General features: G+C 41.3%; 1 protein-coding gene across 2 annotated transcripts in view; it reads right to left on the minus strand.

The window, feature by feature from the left end:
- The window catches only part of sema6bb (sema domain, transmembrane domain (TM), and cytoplasmic domain, (semaphorin) 6Bb), a 122,527-nt gene that overhangs the window by 33,230 nt on the left and 72,907 nt on the right, over positions 1–16,390 (minus strand). For both annotated transcript variants that reach the window (XM_040128777.1, XM_040128776.1), the window contains exons 6-13: positions 13,636–13,734; positions 12,009–12,099; positions 11,285–11,404; positions 10,510–10,598; positions 9,412–9,629; positions 2,476–2,607; positions 1,802–1,951; positions 565–744 (exon numbers count right to left, since the gene is read on the minus strand). In XM_040128777.1, the coding sequence (XP_039984711.1) occupies positions 565–744; positions 1,802–1,951; positions 2,476–2,607; positions 9,412–9,629; positions 10,510–10,598; positions 11,285–11,404; positions 12,009–12,099; positions 13,636–13,734 (1,079 nt within the window). The remainder of the gene's footprint in view (positions 1–564; positions 745–1,801; positions 1,952–2,475; positions 2,608–9,411; positions 9,630–10,509; positions 10,599–11,284; positions 11,405–12,008; positions 12,100–13,635; positions 13,735–16,390) is intronic.

The raw sequence follows: 16,390 nt of genomic DNA on the forward strand, positions 1-16,390 counted from the left end.
TTAACCCTTTCCAGGCTTCTGCTGCTGTATGTCTTCTCTCTGTGAGATGTTTTAACCTAGCTAGACATAAAGAGTGGAAACAGGGGGAAACAGCTAGCCTGGATCTGTCTGAAGGTGAGCAAATCCACCTAAGCACCTTTAAAGCTCACTAATTAACATGTCAGGCGACCTGTAAGTGATAATTGAACTCCAGGAAGTTACTGCATACTGCCAAGAAATAATAAGGGGGACATAATCCACCATAAAGCAAAATTATGCCAATTTGACACTTATAATATTACTTACTTTATATTCAGATTAAACAAACAAGATATAACTGGTGAGCTTCAGAGGTGCTAGTAGGTGATTTACTGGTAGTTACCTTTGGATAGAGCCAGGGTCACCATTTACTCCTGTTTGTAGTGCTAAGCCAAGCTAACTGGCCGCTGGCTGTAGCTTCATATGTAATTGGCAGACACGAGAGTGGTATCAATCTTTTCATTTAACTCTCGGCTAGAACGCATTTTTCCCAAAATGTTGAACTATTCCTTTAACATTTTCCTTCTATTAGCTTTAACATCTTACTTATCAGGGTTGAATCCCTCAAGTTCCTCCAGGAAGATGTTGCTGTTGGTGATGGTGTTGTCCTGGTTGGGCATGATAAGGAACTTGAGGATGGTCCCTCTGCTCGACCCAAGGAACAGGACAGTTCGGTTCCTATAAGACCCGGCTTCTGTATCTACCACAATCTTATTCAGCTGGTACCTGCACAGCAGGACAGAAGTAGAGCATTACATTACATGCCACAAAGCTGTGTGGCTCATTTAGGAATTTTCTTCCATGGAAGCTAAAAGCATAGTCAAGTAACTCCTGGAGGCAAGTTTATGATTTAAGTGCATCATAACTGATTAGTTTAGGTGTAAAAAAAAAAAAACTCTCGTGAATTTAAATATTAATATGTCATTTTCTCTTGAGTCACCAAAACATGAAATGAATTCCACAGAGAAAACACTGCTCATCAAATTTGCATAATAAACTAATCACGGCAGACTTTCAGTCATTAATAATATAAGTCAAGTAAATGGGCTTGTCCTGGAACAACTGCAGAGTGTTGCTGAGTCCTGTGTGTATGAGTAAATAGACAAGAACAGAGGCCATGTTGTGTCAGGTGTTCGTCCCACATACATCCAGTCCCCGTAATCCCCTGGTGGCTGGACTGCAGTGGGACTTGTTACAGTAGATTGCGGGGTGAGAGAGAGGGAGAGAGAGAGAGAGAGAGATGTGTGTGTGCACACACACATCTCTCTCTCTCTCTCTCTCTCTGCTCTGTATATGTTTCAAACCAGGTATCCTACACTGTAAAACATCATACAGGAATTTGGTGGAATCAGCTACTGTGTTCAAGTTTCAAGTTTCAAGGTAAGTCTACTTAAATTTTCTATTCATCATTTTCAGACCCTCCTAGAACTTATTGACATAACTTCTTCTGACTTGAAGACTTGATGAGTTGAATTCATGCACTTCTGACTGTTGAATAAACTTGTTAAGTTTCTAAAAAAAAACCATTTATTATACTTTAGTTGCTCTGAATGAATATTGAAACAAATGAATGATGTCATATTGCATATTGCGTTCCATATGAACATTTTGCAACCTGTTAGATATGTTCAGTAAAAATGTTTCCTCATTATTTTGATAAGAAATATGACTAAAGTGGCACCACTATTCTTTTAAAATGTGTTCGCTGAAGCAAATTAGCACATTAAGATCATTTCTAGGCACCAGGGTTAGTATTTGAGTGCTTGTCTGAGTTCAGTCTTACCTAACCATGGTTCTGACTATCCAGGGTCTTTGTCCAAGTGACGGGACAGCTTCATCCATTAGCGGATGGGTCTTGACGAAGTTGAGCATGTCATCAGGGAAAGAGTTAGATGAATTAAACCTGGATCCTTGAATGGCACAGCCACCGGGTCTGGAGACAAGATGTTTCAGCACAGGTTTAGCAGACAGTACAGTGGCAAAGTGGCGTTCTCATTTGTGACAACTTCAGGCCTCAGTGAAGATATAGTTATTTAATGAAGCAGTCTAGACTGTCTGAGTGTCTCACATTCAGACAGATATCCTTTTTTAAACAAAAGACTGATATGATTTAGTCAAAAGCATATATATTTTAAGTTTTTGGAAAATGATGGATAGTTGCATGTAGTAAAGACATGCAACTATCTAAAAACATGTTTCTACAGGCTGTAATACCACATGCAGTATCTTCCTGCATTCTCCATTACCTGATTTTTAATCAGACTTGTCTTACCTGGTGTACATTTCCTTTCGTGTGAAATCTAAGGACTAGACTTGAACTGTGCCCTACAAAACATACTTTCTAAGGCAGAATCATGGCTAACTTAAATAAACGTTGTTCATAATACTGTTTTCTTTTCATAGTTCTCCAATAACAACCTGAACACAGCTGCATAAACTGATTACAGCCATCTGCACCTTGGCTTCGGGATGACTTCATCTGGAACAGGTGTCCAGATAGACTCGGGTGATTTCTGCTCCTTGAACCTCCCATCAAACACCGCCGCCAGATGCTCCATGTCAAAGGCGCACACTGCCGAACCTGGGATACTAGAGAGACAGTGAGACATAGTGGTGAGACTGAGGTAGATTGAGACAGAGACTGTTGCTTGATAAAACACTCTGACATCATACAAAATGACTGTCAGTCCTGTGTCAAGCAGACTTTACTTTCAGACAGGGTTACTGAAAAAAATAAGTCACGGAAAAAGAAATGATAAGGTAGAGAATACCCATCCTGAAAAATAGACTGAAGGAAAGAAGTTAAAATATAGACAGTCAATTGTGAGTGTGAGAAAGGGACAGACACCCAGTGAAGATGACAAATTGGATTTGGACTGTTCATATTTTGACATTTAATGCTTGAACACAAAGGAAATTGTTATTGAGACGGAAAGAAAGACAGGATAAGATAGATGCTGTCAGCTCTGCGGGAGAAGAACAGATATGCAGCGGATGCAACAGCTAGATTAGGCCCGTGAAAAGATCTTGGCTGGAATTCCTGGAATATAAAATGAAAAAGGAAATGAGTCACTGAATATTCTGCCTTTCAAAAAGGGGGGGGGGGGGGTTCTCATAAAGGAAATGAACCCAACAACATTTTCCAGTAAAAAGCACGGTGCACCTCGGAGGCTGTTTAACTACTCGTGAACCCTGCGACGGGGAACAGAACATCTGCTCCAAGAAGTGTCCATAGCCCACACACACATGCTCACATACAAATACATACAGTCACAGCCAACAAATACAGAATATCCACACAAAGTTAGACCATCCCTTCACTGAGCCTGATTATACATTTTTGTGTTATAGCTACAGAAATGAAGCACTACAGAGAAAGAAATAAAGAGAGCAGTGTCAGGATGAGATATGGAATGAGTTTTTAAAAAACATTCCATGCTTCCTGCTCGGAGTTTCAACTCTCTGCTCTGAATGTGTCCTCATCAATGACTAATGGTGTGTGCAGTTGAGGTAGTGACTAAGTGCTAATACCTTAGCGATACACACACGTCGAAAAAACCTGAGAGACTGAGTCCCTTACAGCCGGCTGCTATATGAATCCCACACATACGCCATCCATTTTTTTCCTTCTTTATGTCCAACTGGTGATTTGAGAGTCTGTGCCCCCTCGATTATGAACCAAGATGAGTGGTGTTTCTTTTGAGTGCCCCATTGGAAAGCCACAGAAGGGTTTGTTTAGGAAGGCATCGCCTGAAGTCTTGATTCTGTTTGCAGCAAGGAGCAGTTCTCTCCTGATGTGCCATTTGATCAGGTCACGCCATCTCCCTTAGTACTCATCCATAGACAGGGATGTGACTCAACCCCGGCCAGTGTGGCGGAGCTTCAGGCGAATCTGTGGACGATGCAGCAATTCTCTCAGGACCGCAGGCACCAGATGTTAGGTGTGACATGTCTGCAGGCTCTGCATCGATGCCAGCTTGGCATCCTTTCTCCACCTTTTCCCACCCCCCAGCTCTCCCTTTCTCTCTTCCTGCAGGTCACTGGGTTTGTCCCATGTAGGGCTCTGTGTCTAACAGAGTTAAGACAAAAGACCCCAAGTTGTTTTTCTCTTTGAATTCTTTTAATTATTCTCATTTTCACTCTTTCGTCGTGTCTTCTGCTTTCGACTCTTTGTCAATTTGTGTTGTTTCCTGTTGTTGATTTTCAATCATTTTCTCAGTCACCGTCCACATTTGAGACTACTTTCCTTTGTTTACTTTCAAATTTTGCTTGTTCCTCTCTCTCTGTCCATCCGAATTTGTCCTTCCTTCACTCTTTCTCCTCGACTGAGGTTGAGTGACAGGCTGTCCAGGCTAGATACATAGGGTGTCGGTTTGAGAGAGCTGCTGAGTCTAAAGTACTTCCTCACTATTTAACAAGCTCACTGCCAGCTTGGAATAACACACTCCTCACGGACACATGATGCCTCCTAGGAGTAGACGAGGAGGAAGAAAAGAAGGTGTTAGTCAGGGGGAGTTTTAATGTCAATCCTTTAATTAGGGGTTTAAGTTCGATAAACTGTAAATACTTGAAATTTACCACATACCACAGTCATGGTAAATATAATAAATAAACACCTTGTGCAATATAGTATGAAGTAACCAAATGGTGGCTATATATTTTCTGTTAAAATGTTAGTAGTACATAGTGCAATCTTGCCAATTGGATTATTTCCAGCAGGTCTTTGTATATTATCTTAGATACTTTTCATGATTTAAACTGACTTGACTTGATTTGTACCAAACTTGGTATGGAGCAAGAGGGGTTTCAGATGCGCTTTATTTTGGCCGCCAGGGAAGAAACTTCTCAGTTGGCATAGCCTTGCATTAAATGAATGACCTTTAGTCCAATTAACCCAAAATCTGTTTTGTTTGTTCAGCAGAGCAATTCTCCACTGGCATTTTATAGAAACGGTTTGACATTTTGGACAACACACTCATTTGCTCTGTTGCCGTAGTTATCTGTGTGGTAAATATGAAGCTGAAACAAGCTTAAACAAACAGGTAATTTAGCTTAGCCTAAAATGTAAAGAAATTCACCTAACAGAATAGCTCCAGAACAGCTCCATAGCTCACTAATTAACAAAGTATAGGCTATTCTTGTTTAAAACAGCACAAAAACTGAAGTGTAAAAATGACATGTTGCAGTTTAATGAGGGGTTATGTGCCAGATTCTTTCTTGGGCAGTGACTTACTTGCGGTGACTTCAGTAAAAAAACAACTTGTTTTATAAGTGCCTTTCCCAAAACTATTCCTTTAAAGTAAAGCACTAGGGGGCCACAGGGATGCCAAAATGTGCATATTCCTAACCTGTAGTTAGGGCTGAGTGATAGAAATGATACATACATACATACATACACATATGTACATACTTGCATATGTATATATATATATACACATACATAGTATATAATATATAGTATGGGCCAATGTAAAGACCATTTCCAGTCTATTCCACTATGTCTATCCAACTTCTATAGATCAAATTTAGAACAAAAATATCCATGAACTGTTGACTTTTTATCCATTTTTTACTAAACATGGCACAAACATTTCAACTATGAGGAAAACTTTATCAAAAACATGTTAAAACACATTTTAGTATTATTCCATCATCCTTTTTTTTTCATCAGTTTTCCTACAAAACCTCCAGCTTGATCTTTTTTTTAGTTTCGTTTTCAAGTAACCCATTTTTCCATACTTTTCCTTGACCTTTTCATATCACTTCCACGTGGGTTTTCTCTTCTCCCCCTATCATGACTATCTTAGCCCATGTGGACTAATTAACACTTCTGTAACAACTCTATGCCCTTGTGACATGGCTCTGCTGTCAGCTACATGTGGTATTCTTTTCCCATACCCATTTCTCTGTCTCCAGGTAACTACTTAACAATGTATTCCTCTTTCTTCTCTACTTGTGGGCCTGGGGGGACTAGCTCTCACATCTGTGCATTTTCCCCTGTTTCGCACTTCTCTTGGCACCGTAAACCTGTTCTCCCCCTGCTCCATGTCCTCCTCATTTCCCCTCCTTTGCTGTGTTTTCCCAGAGGGACATCCTGTTGTCAGACTCTGTCACGTGGGATTCTTTACAACCAAAACCAATACCAAACATGGCCTCCCACTCTCAGGATGCACTACATTTACTTTACCTTGCATGGGATGTTTTCCTTGCATTCCCGCACAACTCCATTAAGCCTAATGAGCCCATGTAAATGTACTCAACAGACGTTTTCAGCTGCCATAACAATAGCTGAATAACAAGCATTGTTTGTTTTTAATAGCCCAGTGCAGCGAAATGATGGTAAGACGCCATTCGACAAACTCTACTGCTCTTCTTTTGACATATATCCTCTTATTTGAGTTTCTAAATAAGGCAGAAAATACGTCTTTTCTGTCTTCTTCTCCCCAGTGGTCTCATACTGTTACTCCCTAAGCTTCCTTGACCTTTTGTGCATTAGTAGAGTGAATTCAGGAGGTGCTCAGTAGGAAGTCCAGGTTCTTCTTTCATTCTTCTTTGAGAGGAACAGCCCGGGGCTACAGAGGTGGATGCACAAAGTAACTGGCAACCAGGGACGATTTTATACCCTGAAAGCAGTGACTGAAGGATCCCGCAAATTCAACTCCATAACAGTTAAGGAGCTTGTATGTAGCTGTAAAATTACCCCTGGAATATGTGGGCACGGGGGGAGATGAGTCACTTCAGAAAGTCCAGGGGAGATTCTCAGTAGAACCTTGACTCCATCCTGTCATCCCCATACTGCAGTCCCATACTTGCTACACAGGGCCAAATGGCAGAAAGAATCGCTATTCCTCTCCTCACAGGTCCTGTTTCATGCTGTTTTCACTGCACGCTGCCAGCCAAAGCAATTTGTCTGGCAAGCACTTAGCCAGTGTGGCGCAGTGGGCCACACAGGGCCGGTGGGAGTTTTGTAGCTCACCTCACACATTGTCTCTTCCTTTTTGTGTTCATTTTCTTCCATCACACTTCTTCTTATCCATCCATCTTAACCTTCCTTTCTCTCTGTCTTGGGTGGAAGGTATTCAAAATAAGACCCAGTAGCAGTTTACCCAGACAGGGGTGTGTGTGTGTATGTTCAGCTGGTTCTCCTCTGTAGCATGATGTATATGCTGTTATCTGGGAGCCATTGTAAGTATGTTTGTGCAGATGCGTGTTTGTGTATGAAAGTGGGACTGTGTGTGTGAAGCATCCATCTGTCTCTGCAGGCAGTGCCCCCCTCCCGCTGCATAGCCTTTCCAAACACGCAGATAAGATGCAGCTGATGAAACAGTTTTCGATCTCAAAGAGCGAGGGATGCATGTGCTGTCTATTATTGACTTCCTCGTCCTTGAGTTTCTCATCAGTCTCTCCCCCTCTTCTTTGCCGTCTCCTCCTTTATTCTCCCCTGTGTCTTCTCTCCTTTTAAATTTACTTGCTCATTGTCTCCTTTTTTCCTTCCCCTCTTTCTCTCCTGTCTCTTACTGGGAGGGTGGAAGCCAACTGCTTTGAGACACTGTCTGAGCTTTATTTTTATATTCTAAAAAAAAGAGATTATACAATACTCGTACCAAGAGAGGTGATAGTTATGCTGCTGGCTGCAATTAAGTAAGAGACAGTATTGATTCTAGACCAGAGTCCAATAGCAGGCAGTTGTAAGTATTTCTAAGCGTAGGCTATAAGGTGTTTGCACTACCAGACACACTAAGTGGTATCAGGGCCATTAAGGTAGTGTAAGGTGAGTGGGCCATTAAAGAAAATTATACTGAATTCTTTCTATGCTTTGAACCACTTAGACTGCAATATGATGTAGCAATACTTTATTTTAAAGCACAGAATATCTGTTCATCTATGTGCAGCTTGGAAGATACAAGGAGGATGTTCCTTCAAACACACACACACTGGAATGTCCCGCTTAATAAAAATTATATTCAGTACTAAGATCATATTTTTCTTTCTAATGTTTAAAAAATAATAAAATTTTCTGTATCAGTATCTTCAAACAAAGAATGAAAGGAGGTTACTATTACTGCATCAGGAAAGACACACGGGAATAAAAAAGTTTATTTGCAATCAGCACCAGGGATATTATTCCACTGGTAGTTTTCTCCCTCATTTTAGGAAAAGTTAAGACTCAACACTAGATTGACTTGTGAAAACTAGTGCCTGGCTAGAGCAGAAACAAATCTGTATTTGGTGCATCTAGTGGAAAATAGGTATACTGTATGTTTAGCTCAAAAAAAATATTTTTGTTAGATTCCCTTCTTCTTTATGTTGTTCAATTTTTCTGGTTTGCTGTTTGTGTTTTCTTTGGCTCTGCAAATACCCTCAGTCTCCAATAATCCCCCATTTATCAGGCAGCATCTCTCCTCTCCCCTCTTCTTCTTTCCTCTCCTCTCACCTTTTTTCAATTTAATCTTGTCTTTCAACAAATCACCCTTTTGTCCTCAATGAAAGCATTCCATGTGTCTTAAATTACTCTGTACCCCACTATCTTGACCTCGGCACCTCCGCGCAGCCTCTTTCATTTCTCTGGAGCTTTGGTTGGCCTGCAGGAAGCCTTGCTCTTTCCAACTTCATAGGTAAAGGAACAAACCACGGTGGTCCACTAAATTTTTAAGGTGAGCTGTGTGAGCGCAGCACCACACTGGGTGTCTATTCCAGTCTCCATGGGAAGTATGTGAAGTATGCGTTTCTACATCTGTGTATTTCTCAAAAGAAACTCAGTGTGATTCCCCTTTTCTCTCTGAGACAGAACATGGATTCTCTCCACTTCAGCCCTCACAGTCACACATGAACACACACATATACACACAAGTAAAGCTTCTTATTTGAAAGCAAAAAGGTTGAGTATTGATCTAAATCAATGGTTCCTGGGCAGGATATGCAGTTGCTTGGGGGTATGTGGAAAGATTGTGGAGTATAGTAATAGGGAGCGGCAGTAGTAATTTTAGGAGTAGTACTTTTAAAAAATAGATAGTACAATTTGAATAAAAAAATATAAATGCTCATATTGAGTCAGCTGGAACACCTGAACACCAAGTTTGTGCAAACTAGTTAGCAAGAGACTAGAGAGGTTGAAACAGTTACCTAAAAATAGTGGATAAATGGTGTGAAAATGTACTGGAGCTAGAAAGTTCAAAAGTTAGCTAAAAGGAATCACTGAACTGTTGAAATAGATGGTGATGTTGATAAAGGGGCAATCGACTTCTTCTGACTGGACTGTGGGGTACAACCGACAAAAAAGGGTTGGGAATCACTGATCTTAAGCTTCTCTCAATGTGTGCACATTTTTGAGAGAGAATATTTATGTAAGTTGTAGCTTGTTTTCAGGTTCGTGTTTGTATGTATATGTTGTACCTGTTAGCCGGTGTGGAGAACACCCCCAGGATGATGTCCCTGCCGTGCATCCTGATGATGGGACTGGTGGAGTGGAGGAGGTTAAAGTAGAAGTGGGAATCACCGGGGACCGAGCAGTTCAGGCGTGCCTTCAGGAACGACGTCCACTGCTTCTCAAGGACGCGCTGAGACCCGCCCTGGTCCCGTTTACACACACGGGCCACACGCGACACCACCACCTGTGAGAAGTCAGGAAAAGAGAAGCAGATATAGGCATAGAAAATGAGTGTGCAAAATACATTAGCAATATACTGCGAGGCATACCCATGCTGCAGCTCACATAAAGTATAACTCAGACGATGAGCTTGGGAAGAAATAATATTTCCCGAGTTCAGGTTTCATCTTCAAAAAGCCCTATTTAAAAGCTCTTTTCAACTCCAGGTTGATCTCTAAAGAGTCATTTGCATGCTATTTGCAATGCAGAAACCCTGTTTTGACAGATCATTGTTTTATGATGGTAAATTTATTATCAATTATTCATGAAAATGTCAGTGTATCTCAAAATGGCTTCTTTGAACACCCTCATCCACACAACGCTGATGCTGTTTAAGTATCCCTTTAGTCTGCTTTTTGTAAACATGTCAAAGCCAGAGACCTTGTGCAAACACTTCTCCCCAAATGCGAACTGCTAATTTATCAGAGCAACAGGTTTCCTGATGCTGATATTTTTTTCATAAAGATATATACCCAGCTCTGGTAAAGGCAAGGAATAAACAGAGTTGCTTTAAAAAAAAAAAGGGCTTTTCTCAGGTTAATAGAGACATGAGTTGTTTGCTCAAACAGTGATTTGTTGGATTGGATATGCAGACAAACAAATACGAGGATGAAAAGTCAGTGTAGCTGTGGGAAAAGAGTTGGTATTGACCTTCATATAACAACAGCAGAGAGATATTACATGCATAAAATGCATCTCCTTTCATGGTGACGCATTTTAACGAAACATTCACACATTCCTCTATAGTCCTTTTAAAAAATGCTTTGAAAGGACCAGCAGTTTGTGTGAATACTGAAAGTTCACAGGGAAAAGAGGATACGTTTTCAACAGAATTACTTCTATACCTTCTCCAAGTAATTGAACTCCATGGCTATCTCTCTGAAGAAGAAGTAGATGTGAGGTCCCCATTCCACAGCACTGACAAAATACGGCTCTATATTGTGAGAGAGACAAATAGTGAGAGAGGGGAGAAGAAGGGGGAAGTACCTAGGGTAGGAGAGGTGTGTGGAGAACAAAGGTTTGATGAAACATAGATTGAGCATGAGAAAGCACATAGCAAACAGTGTCTCCATTTGAGAATGCATCATTCATTCTCATGACACTGAGGTAACATGGGGGCAGTGAGAAAAAGGCAGAGGCCATGCTTAATTTCATTACATGGTGAAAGGGGATTTCACACCAAACAATAAGCGCATTATGACTCCCTGATGTTTCTGAGAAATGAGTTTCACGCGATGCATTTTGGTGCTATTACACACGGGACCAGCTACAACCTGTATGTCTGACATTGTGTATTTTTGTGTAGGTTTGACTGCAGACCAACCATGATGACTCTGCCAAGGAGCAGTAAGTTCGACAGCCTCGTGTCCAGTGACCTGAACGCAGACTTGTCAGCCTGCTGACTCAGCCCTCTGCTACTGACACATATATCGATCCTGTATGCTGCTAAGTGATGTGGACACACACTCAACCCATCAGACTCCGACGACAAAGTCAACAACAGACATGATGCTGGCGAGAGGACGTACTTCAGAACATTACACTAATGCACCTACACTTGGTAAAACGCAGACAAACACACCTTGACAAGCATACAAAGGGGCACACACACAACAGTACCTCTGAACCACTTGGAGTCGTGCTTGACGGTGCGCAGAGCGGGACTGTCCCCAAGGCTACGATAGATCACCGCATCAATGGCCAGGAAGTCTGTCACTGTGGCTGTAAAGAGATTCCCCTCTGATACACACAAAACACACACACGCGCACACACACACACACACACACACACACACACACACACACACACACACTGGTGAACTGGACAGCCTGCCAAAGCAACAGCATAACCACAAACAATAAAGCTGGAGTCAATGTTACCGTTTTCTGATAGTCCTGCATCATAAACATGACATGACTGACCAGTCAACAATGTAATTGTAGTAACGTAATTACAACTTTGCAGCAGTCCCAATCAAAAAACGGCATTTTTTACAGCTAGCTAATATGAGATAATGGGCTGTTGGCTGAACAATAATGGCTCCCTACAGTTTCAGCCACAGAACACTGTTGATTCGATTATAGTGCTGTGTTTAAATCTGATGAAGTAAACAAAGCAGATGAATCACTGAAGAATCACAATGGCTCAGTTTTGCTGAGCTTATGTAGGGTATTCAAGCGTCAAAATATCTTTCATGGAGGAACACTGATATCCCTCAATGGTATTCATTATTGCAACCACTAAAAATAAATGTGTGACAGCACATACTGTCATAGCTCCGTGTGATCCACACGCAGCTGAGACTAAAAACAAGAAGACCAAAAAAAAAAAAACGTGTCTTACCTGCAAAAAGAGCTACATTGGCATGTTTGGGGTCATAAGGACATCTCGCCATCCCACTGACTGTGTCTCCTACCATCTCCAGAGTGTCTCCCTGTTACACCGCACACACATAAACACACTCAGATGCACACGTCAATCAGCAAACTCCAAACAATATGAATGCGTCTAGAGCAGCATCATGAAAACAAGGCACAAGAGAATGGCAATTAGGGAGCGTTACCGTAAGTGCAAACTAATGATTCAATGGTGGCAATTATGCACAGCAGCAACAACAAGAGTCACGTTCTCATACATAAATAAAACAGATGAACACACACACATACAGACACACGGGGGTCCATACACCCACATTCAATCACGCTGATTATTCAAACAAGTATCTGGCATACATGTATGTACTTTACAATGAAATCTCTGCATCTCTCTCTCTCTCTCTCTCTCTCTCTCCCTGTCATTTTCACAAACACGTTCTCAAACACATAGACTTTAAAAAGAAGCCTCAAGCAAACTACTGCGGCAGCACACTGTAATTTTCATCCACAGCTGAAAAATGAAATAATTTATAAGTGTCATTTCATTAAAACCCTGCTATAAATAAAACAGTAGCTAGCATTGCTAACTAGTCCCCAGAGAATAAGACTGCCTATCAGACAGAGACAGGTGTGTTATACACTGTTGTAGAATGTCATTAGTGGCTGACAGATAATGGGCCTAGTATGTCTCAGTGTTCTACTGTTGCACTATGTTTGAAATATGAAAGACTGAAAATAACACTTATCTGGAAAAGCCTTTGATAGTGAAAGGATTTTTTTCCCTCTCCTTCTCTCCAGCTCAACTGCCTTCATCCCTCATTTAATATTGCTGCTGAATGATGTGAAATCAGCCGAGCCGGTGATTAATATGTGCAGTTTTTCTTCCACAAGTTTGAATTTGTTACTGTAATTGAGCGAGAAAGGGATTGGTTGGGAAGTGGAGCATATTCAGCCGCATGGCGGAGGACTCAGGTGAGTTACTGCTAGATGGATACACACCTACCGAGTCTGACAAATCTATTTTGGGAAGAGTGGAGGAAATATTCAGAGTACACTGAAGATTATTGTTTGAATCCAGTCAGTCAACACTTGAACCCTGGTGTCTCTTAAATTCTGCCTCCAGCTTCAAAATTGCTTTGCTCTCTTAACCACTAGCAAAAAAAAAAATCAAACCAGGCAAACAAGTCGTCTACACTTAGTCTCTGATTACCCTCCTCTTCCTCTTCTCCCCTTTTTGTGTTCATCTTGATTATCCATCGTCTCTGACTCTCAATGATAACAAGCTCAGCAGACCACAAAGTTTAACCACCGAGAAATAAGAACTGTTGTATCTCAGGAAAACAAGGCACTGGAGCTGCCAGACAACAAGGATAAATAACTCCTGAATAGGAAGTCAACACTGCCTCAAGTGCTAAACAAACAACTTTAATCAAGCTGTAAATTTTTATCTGAACAAATGTACTAATTGTTCTATGCCAGCGAGGCCTCGCTCATGGAAAAAAAGATCAGAAGTCATTTAGCAATGGCATCAAACCAGTTGTAAGAATTAATTAATTCTGTAATGGTAGGTGTGAACATGATTACTCTTTACTTACAGTATAGTTGGCACAGAGTGGGTTGAAGGCATTGGTCCCACATACAAACAAGCCTCCCTGTCTGCTGAGCAGCACCTTCATGAAGTTACGGCATTCATCCTGCAGGATGAAGAGAGAAATCAAGAGAGGGAGAGCTTAATTTGCAGGAGGGGTAAACTGAAGAGAAGGAAGGCAAAATAATGGAGTGAACAGAGGAAAAACTGAAAAAAACTTTATTTTTCAGAGACTGATTATCCAAACCACTCTGTGAAATGAAGCTTTTCAGTTGCCTGATGTGTAAATTATCAGACCATTAACGCTGTCAATCATATTGGCACAGTCTGAACGTAGCCTGCAAAGATTGAAGTGTCTACCCTCTTCACACATGGCCACACATACACAGAGACACACATGCAGTTGCTGTTGATTGACAGATGATAATCCAAACCAGCCTTGGGATGTTAAAACAGGGAACAGATTTAAGACTAATTTCTGAACCGCGAGCTGTCAAACTACACGATGCCCATCTAATGACTAAATAAACCCGAGTCGCGGTTTCATTCATGCATGCTCATATTTCGAGATGAGAAGTTGTGGAAGCACCACATGACTTAATGGCTGCTTTTCCCCCACAATACCTGATAGTAATAAATGTTGGTTTAATGAAACAGAGAAAAATGAGAAAAATTCAAGGTAATCTCCTGCCTCGACAAAAGTATAATTTGTCAGTGTGTTCATAGTAGAAATGACTAAACGAGTAACATCTCACGTACACTTTACATTGCTGTGAAGGTCACACAGTTCTGCCTCTAGAGCACTGGTTCATTTACTTTAAGTTATCTTTTTCAACCATTTAATATTTATCTGTTTTAACCATTTAACCAGAACTTTTAGCTAACTATTTCAAATGTTTATCCATTGGTTAACTGTTTAGTGTAACGTGTTACAGCTGACATACTACGTAGATATATTTTCAAAATCATATCATCATTTCTGTTTTATCAAATTAGTTGAGTTACTTCAAATTCTGTCTGCTTACCCCCTGGGATACCCATGGGGTTCTTGTACCCCTGGGGTACAAGAACCCCATGGGGATCAGTGACACATTATATGGAGCAACTTTTTATTAGCTTCTCACATAATTCCTAGGGATGTCTGTTTATGCATCAGATTAAGATACAGATGCAAAGTAAGAAAAAGAAAATTTGTGTGTGAACACTTTGTGATTGATATATTCCCTACCTTTTTGGCTTGTGACCCCTTTAAAATTAAGCAATATCAGGTTACCACAGGTCCTGCCTTAGTGTGGAAATTAGTTGTGAGCGGTTCGATTAAAGAATTATTTTATCTTCTCAGGTTGTTTGACTGCAGGATTTTACAGCCTGAGGAGGTAAGGTATTTTACAAGAAGAAAAATAATGATAGAAAAGTCAGAAAAAAAATTACTTATAGTATGGGTAACAGAAAGTTTTTTTGGTCTTTCTTTTATCATCTTTTGACCCCTCAGACTTATCTTAGGGCCCCATGGGGAATCTCGATCCCCAGGTTAGGTACCACTGTCTCATGGGTTTCACAACCAAAACGGTAACATGGTAATAAACAAACAAAAAACCCTATCAACACAGCAGTGAATCTGTGTGTGCAGGAGCCTACATTTTTCCATGACTATTAAACCAAGATTCCAGTCATGACCTTTGACTTTAAAAGCTAGAAGGTACTGACAGCAGTTTGTCTTTGCAGGGCCGAGTCCGCCACCTGTGTGTGTGTGAGTGTAGTGAGTGTAGAGAGAGTGTCGATGTACAGTAGATCACTGGTGGACAGCAGCTAGGATCCCCTCCCCCCTCACCCCTTACTAGTATCCCAGCGAGGATGGGACCAGCTCTGCCACAAAAACACACACACACACACACACACACACACAAACACCAGGTGAGGTCTACTTCGAGACCACCACCCGCACTGATGTCATCGTTAAGAGAGGTAGGGGCTGGAACAGCAGCAGTGGTTGTGTTGATAGCGGGTGTGTCGGATCACTATGTATGTGTATCTGTGTGCATGTGTGTGTGGAAGAGATCAGAGGGAAAGCAGTGATATGAGAGATGGGGGAGTGTTATTCCAGATGCTCCACCCTCCAACCCCTCTACCCCTCCTCCTTCCCACTTCACTCCCTGCAGGGTTCTCGTTTTTCAACAGCAAAAAAACAGGATAGAAGAAAGTGTTTTCATGTGTGAGTGGAAAGTGTGTGTGTGTGTGTGTGTGTGTGTGTGTTGGATGCAGGGGGTGTGTAAAGTGCTAAGTCTAAATTTCGAATGGCGCAGCACTATGTGACAAATTGAGGCAGCGTCAGCGGTGGTATATATATGTGTGTCACTCCGCAACATGACAGCATGTGTTTGTGTTTGTCTGGTGCATACATCTGTGCATGTATGTGCATGTAGTTGTGTGTGTGTATCTGTGCATCACAGCACAGATGCGTGTCCATGTGCGAGAATCATTTGCATGCTGTTTGTCGGTGGGGGCGCAGTCTGTCAGCTTGGTCAGAGCTGTAATCACAAAGCCAGATGAAGCACTCTTAATAACAACCCAGTCCCAGTGCCAGCATGTCAGAGAGGGGAGTAAATACTTAGAAGAGCCAAAACACTGAACAATTGCAGGCAATTGGCAGTGCTTGTACATAAAATGAAACATTTCATGACTACTGGATAAAAACAAAGGTTGGATCCTTTGTAACATTTCAGCTATTGAACTTTGATTGCCATTTGCTCTTTACAGACATC

The sequence above is a fragment of the Xiphias gladius genome, chromosome 6 (genome assembly GCF_016859285.1).
Source record: "Xiphias gladius isolate SHS-SW01 ecotype Sanya breed wild chromosome 6, ASM1685928v1, whole genome shotgun sequence".
In the NCBI taxonomy this organism is placed as follows: Eukaryota; Metazoa; Chordata; class Actinopteri; order Istiophoriformes; family Xiphiidae; genus Xiphias; species Xiphias gladius.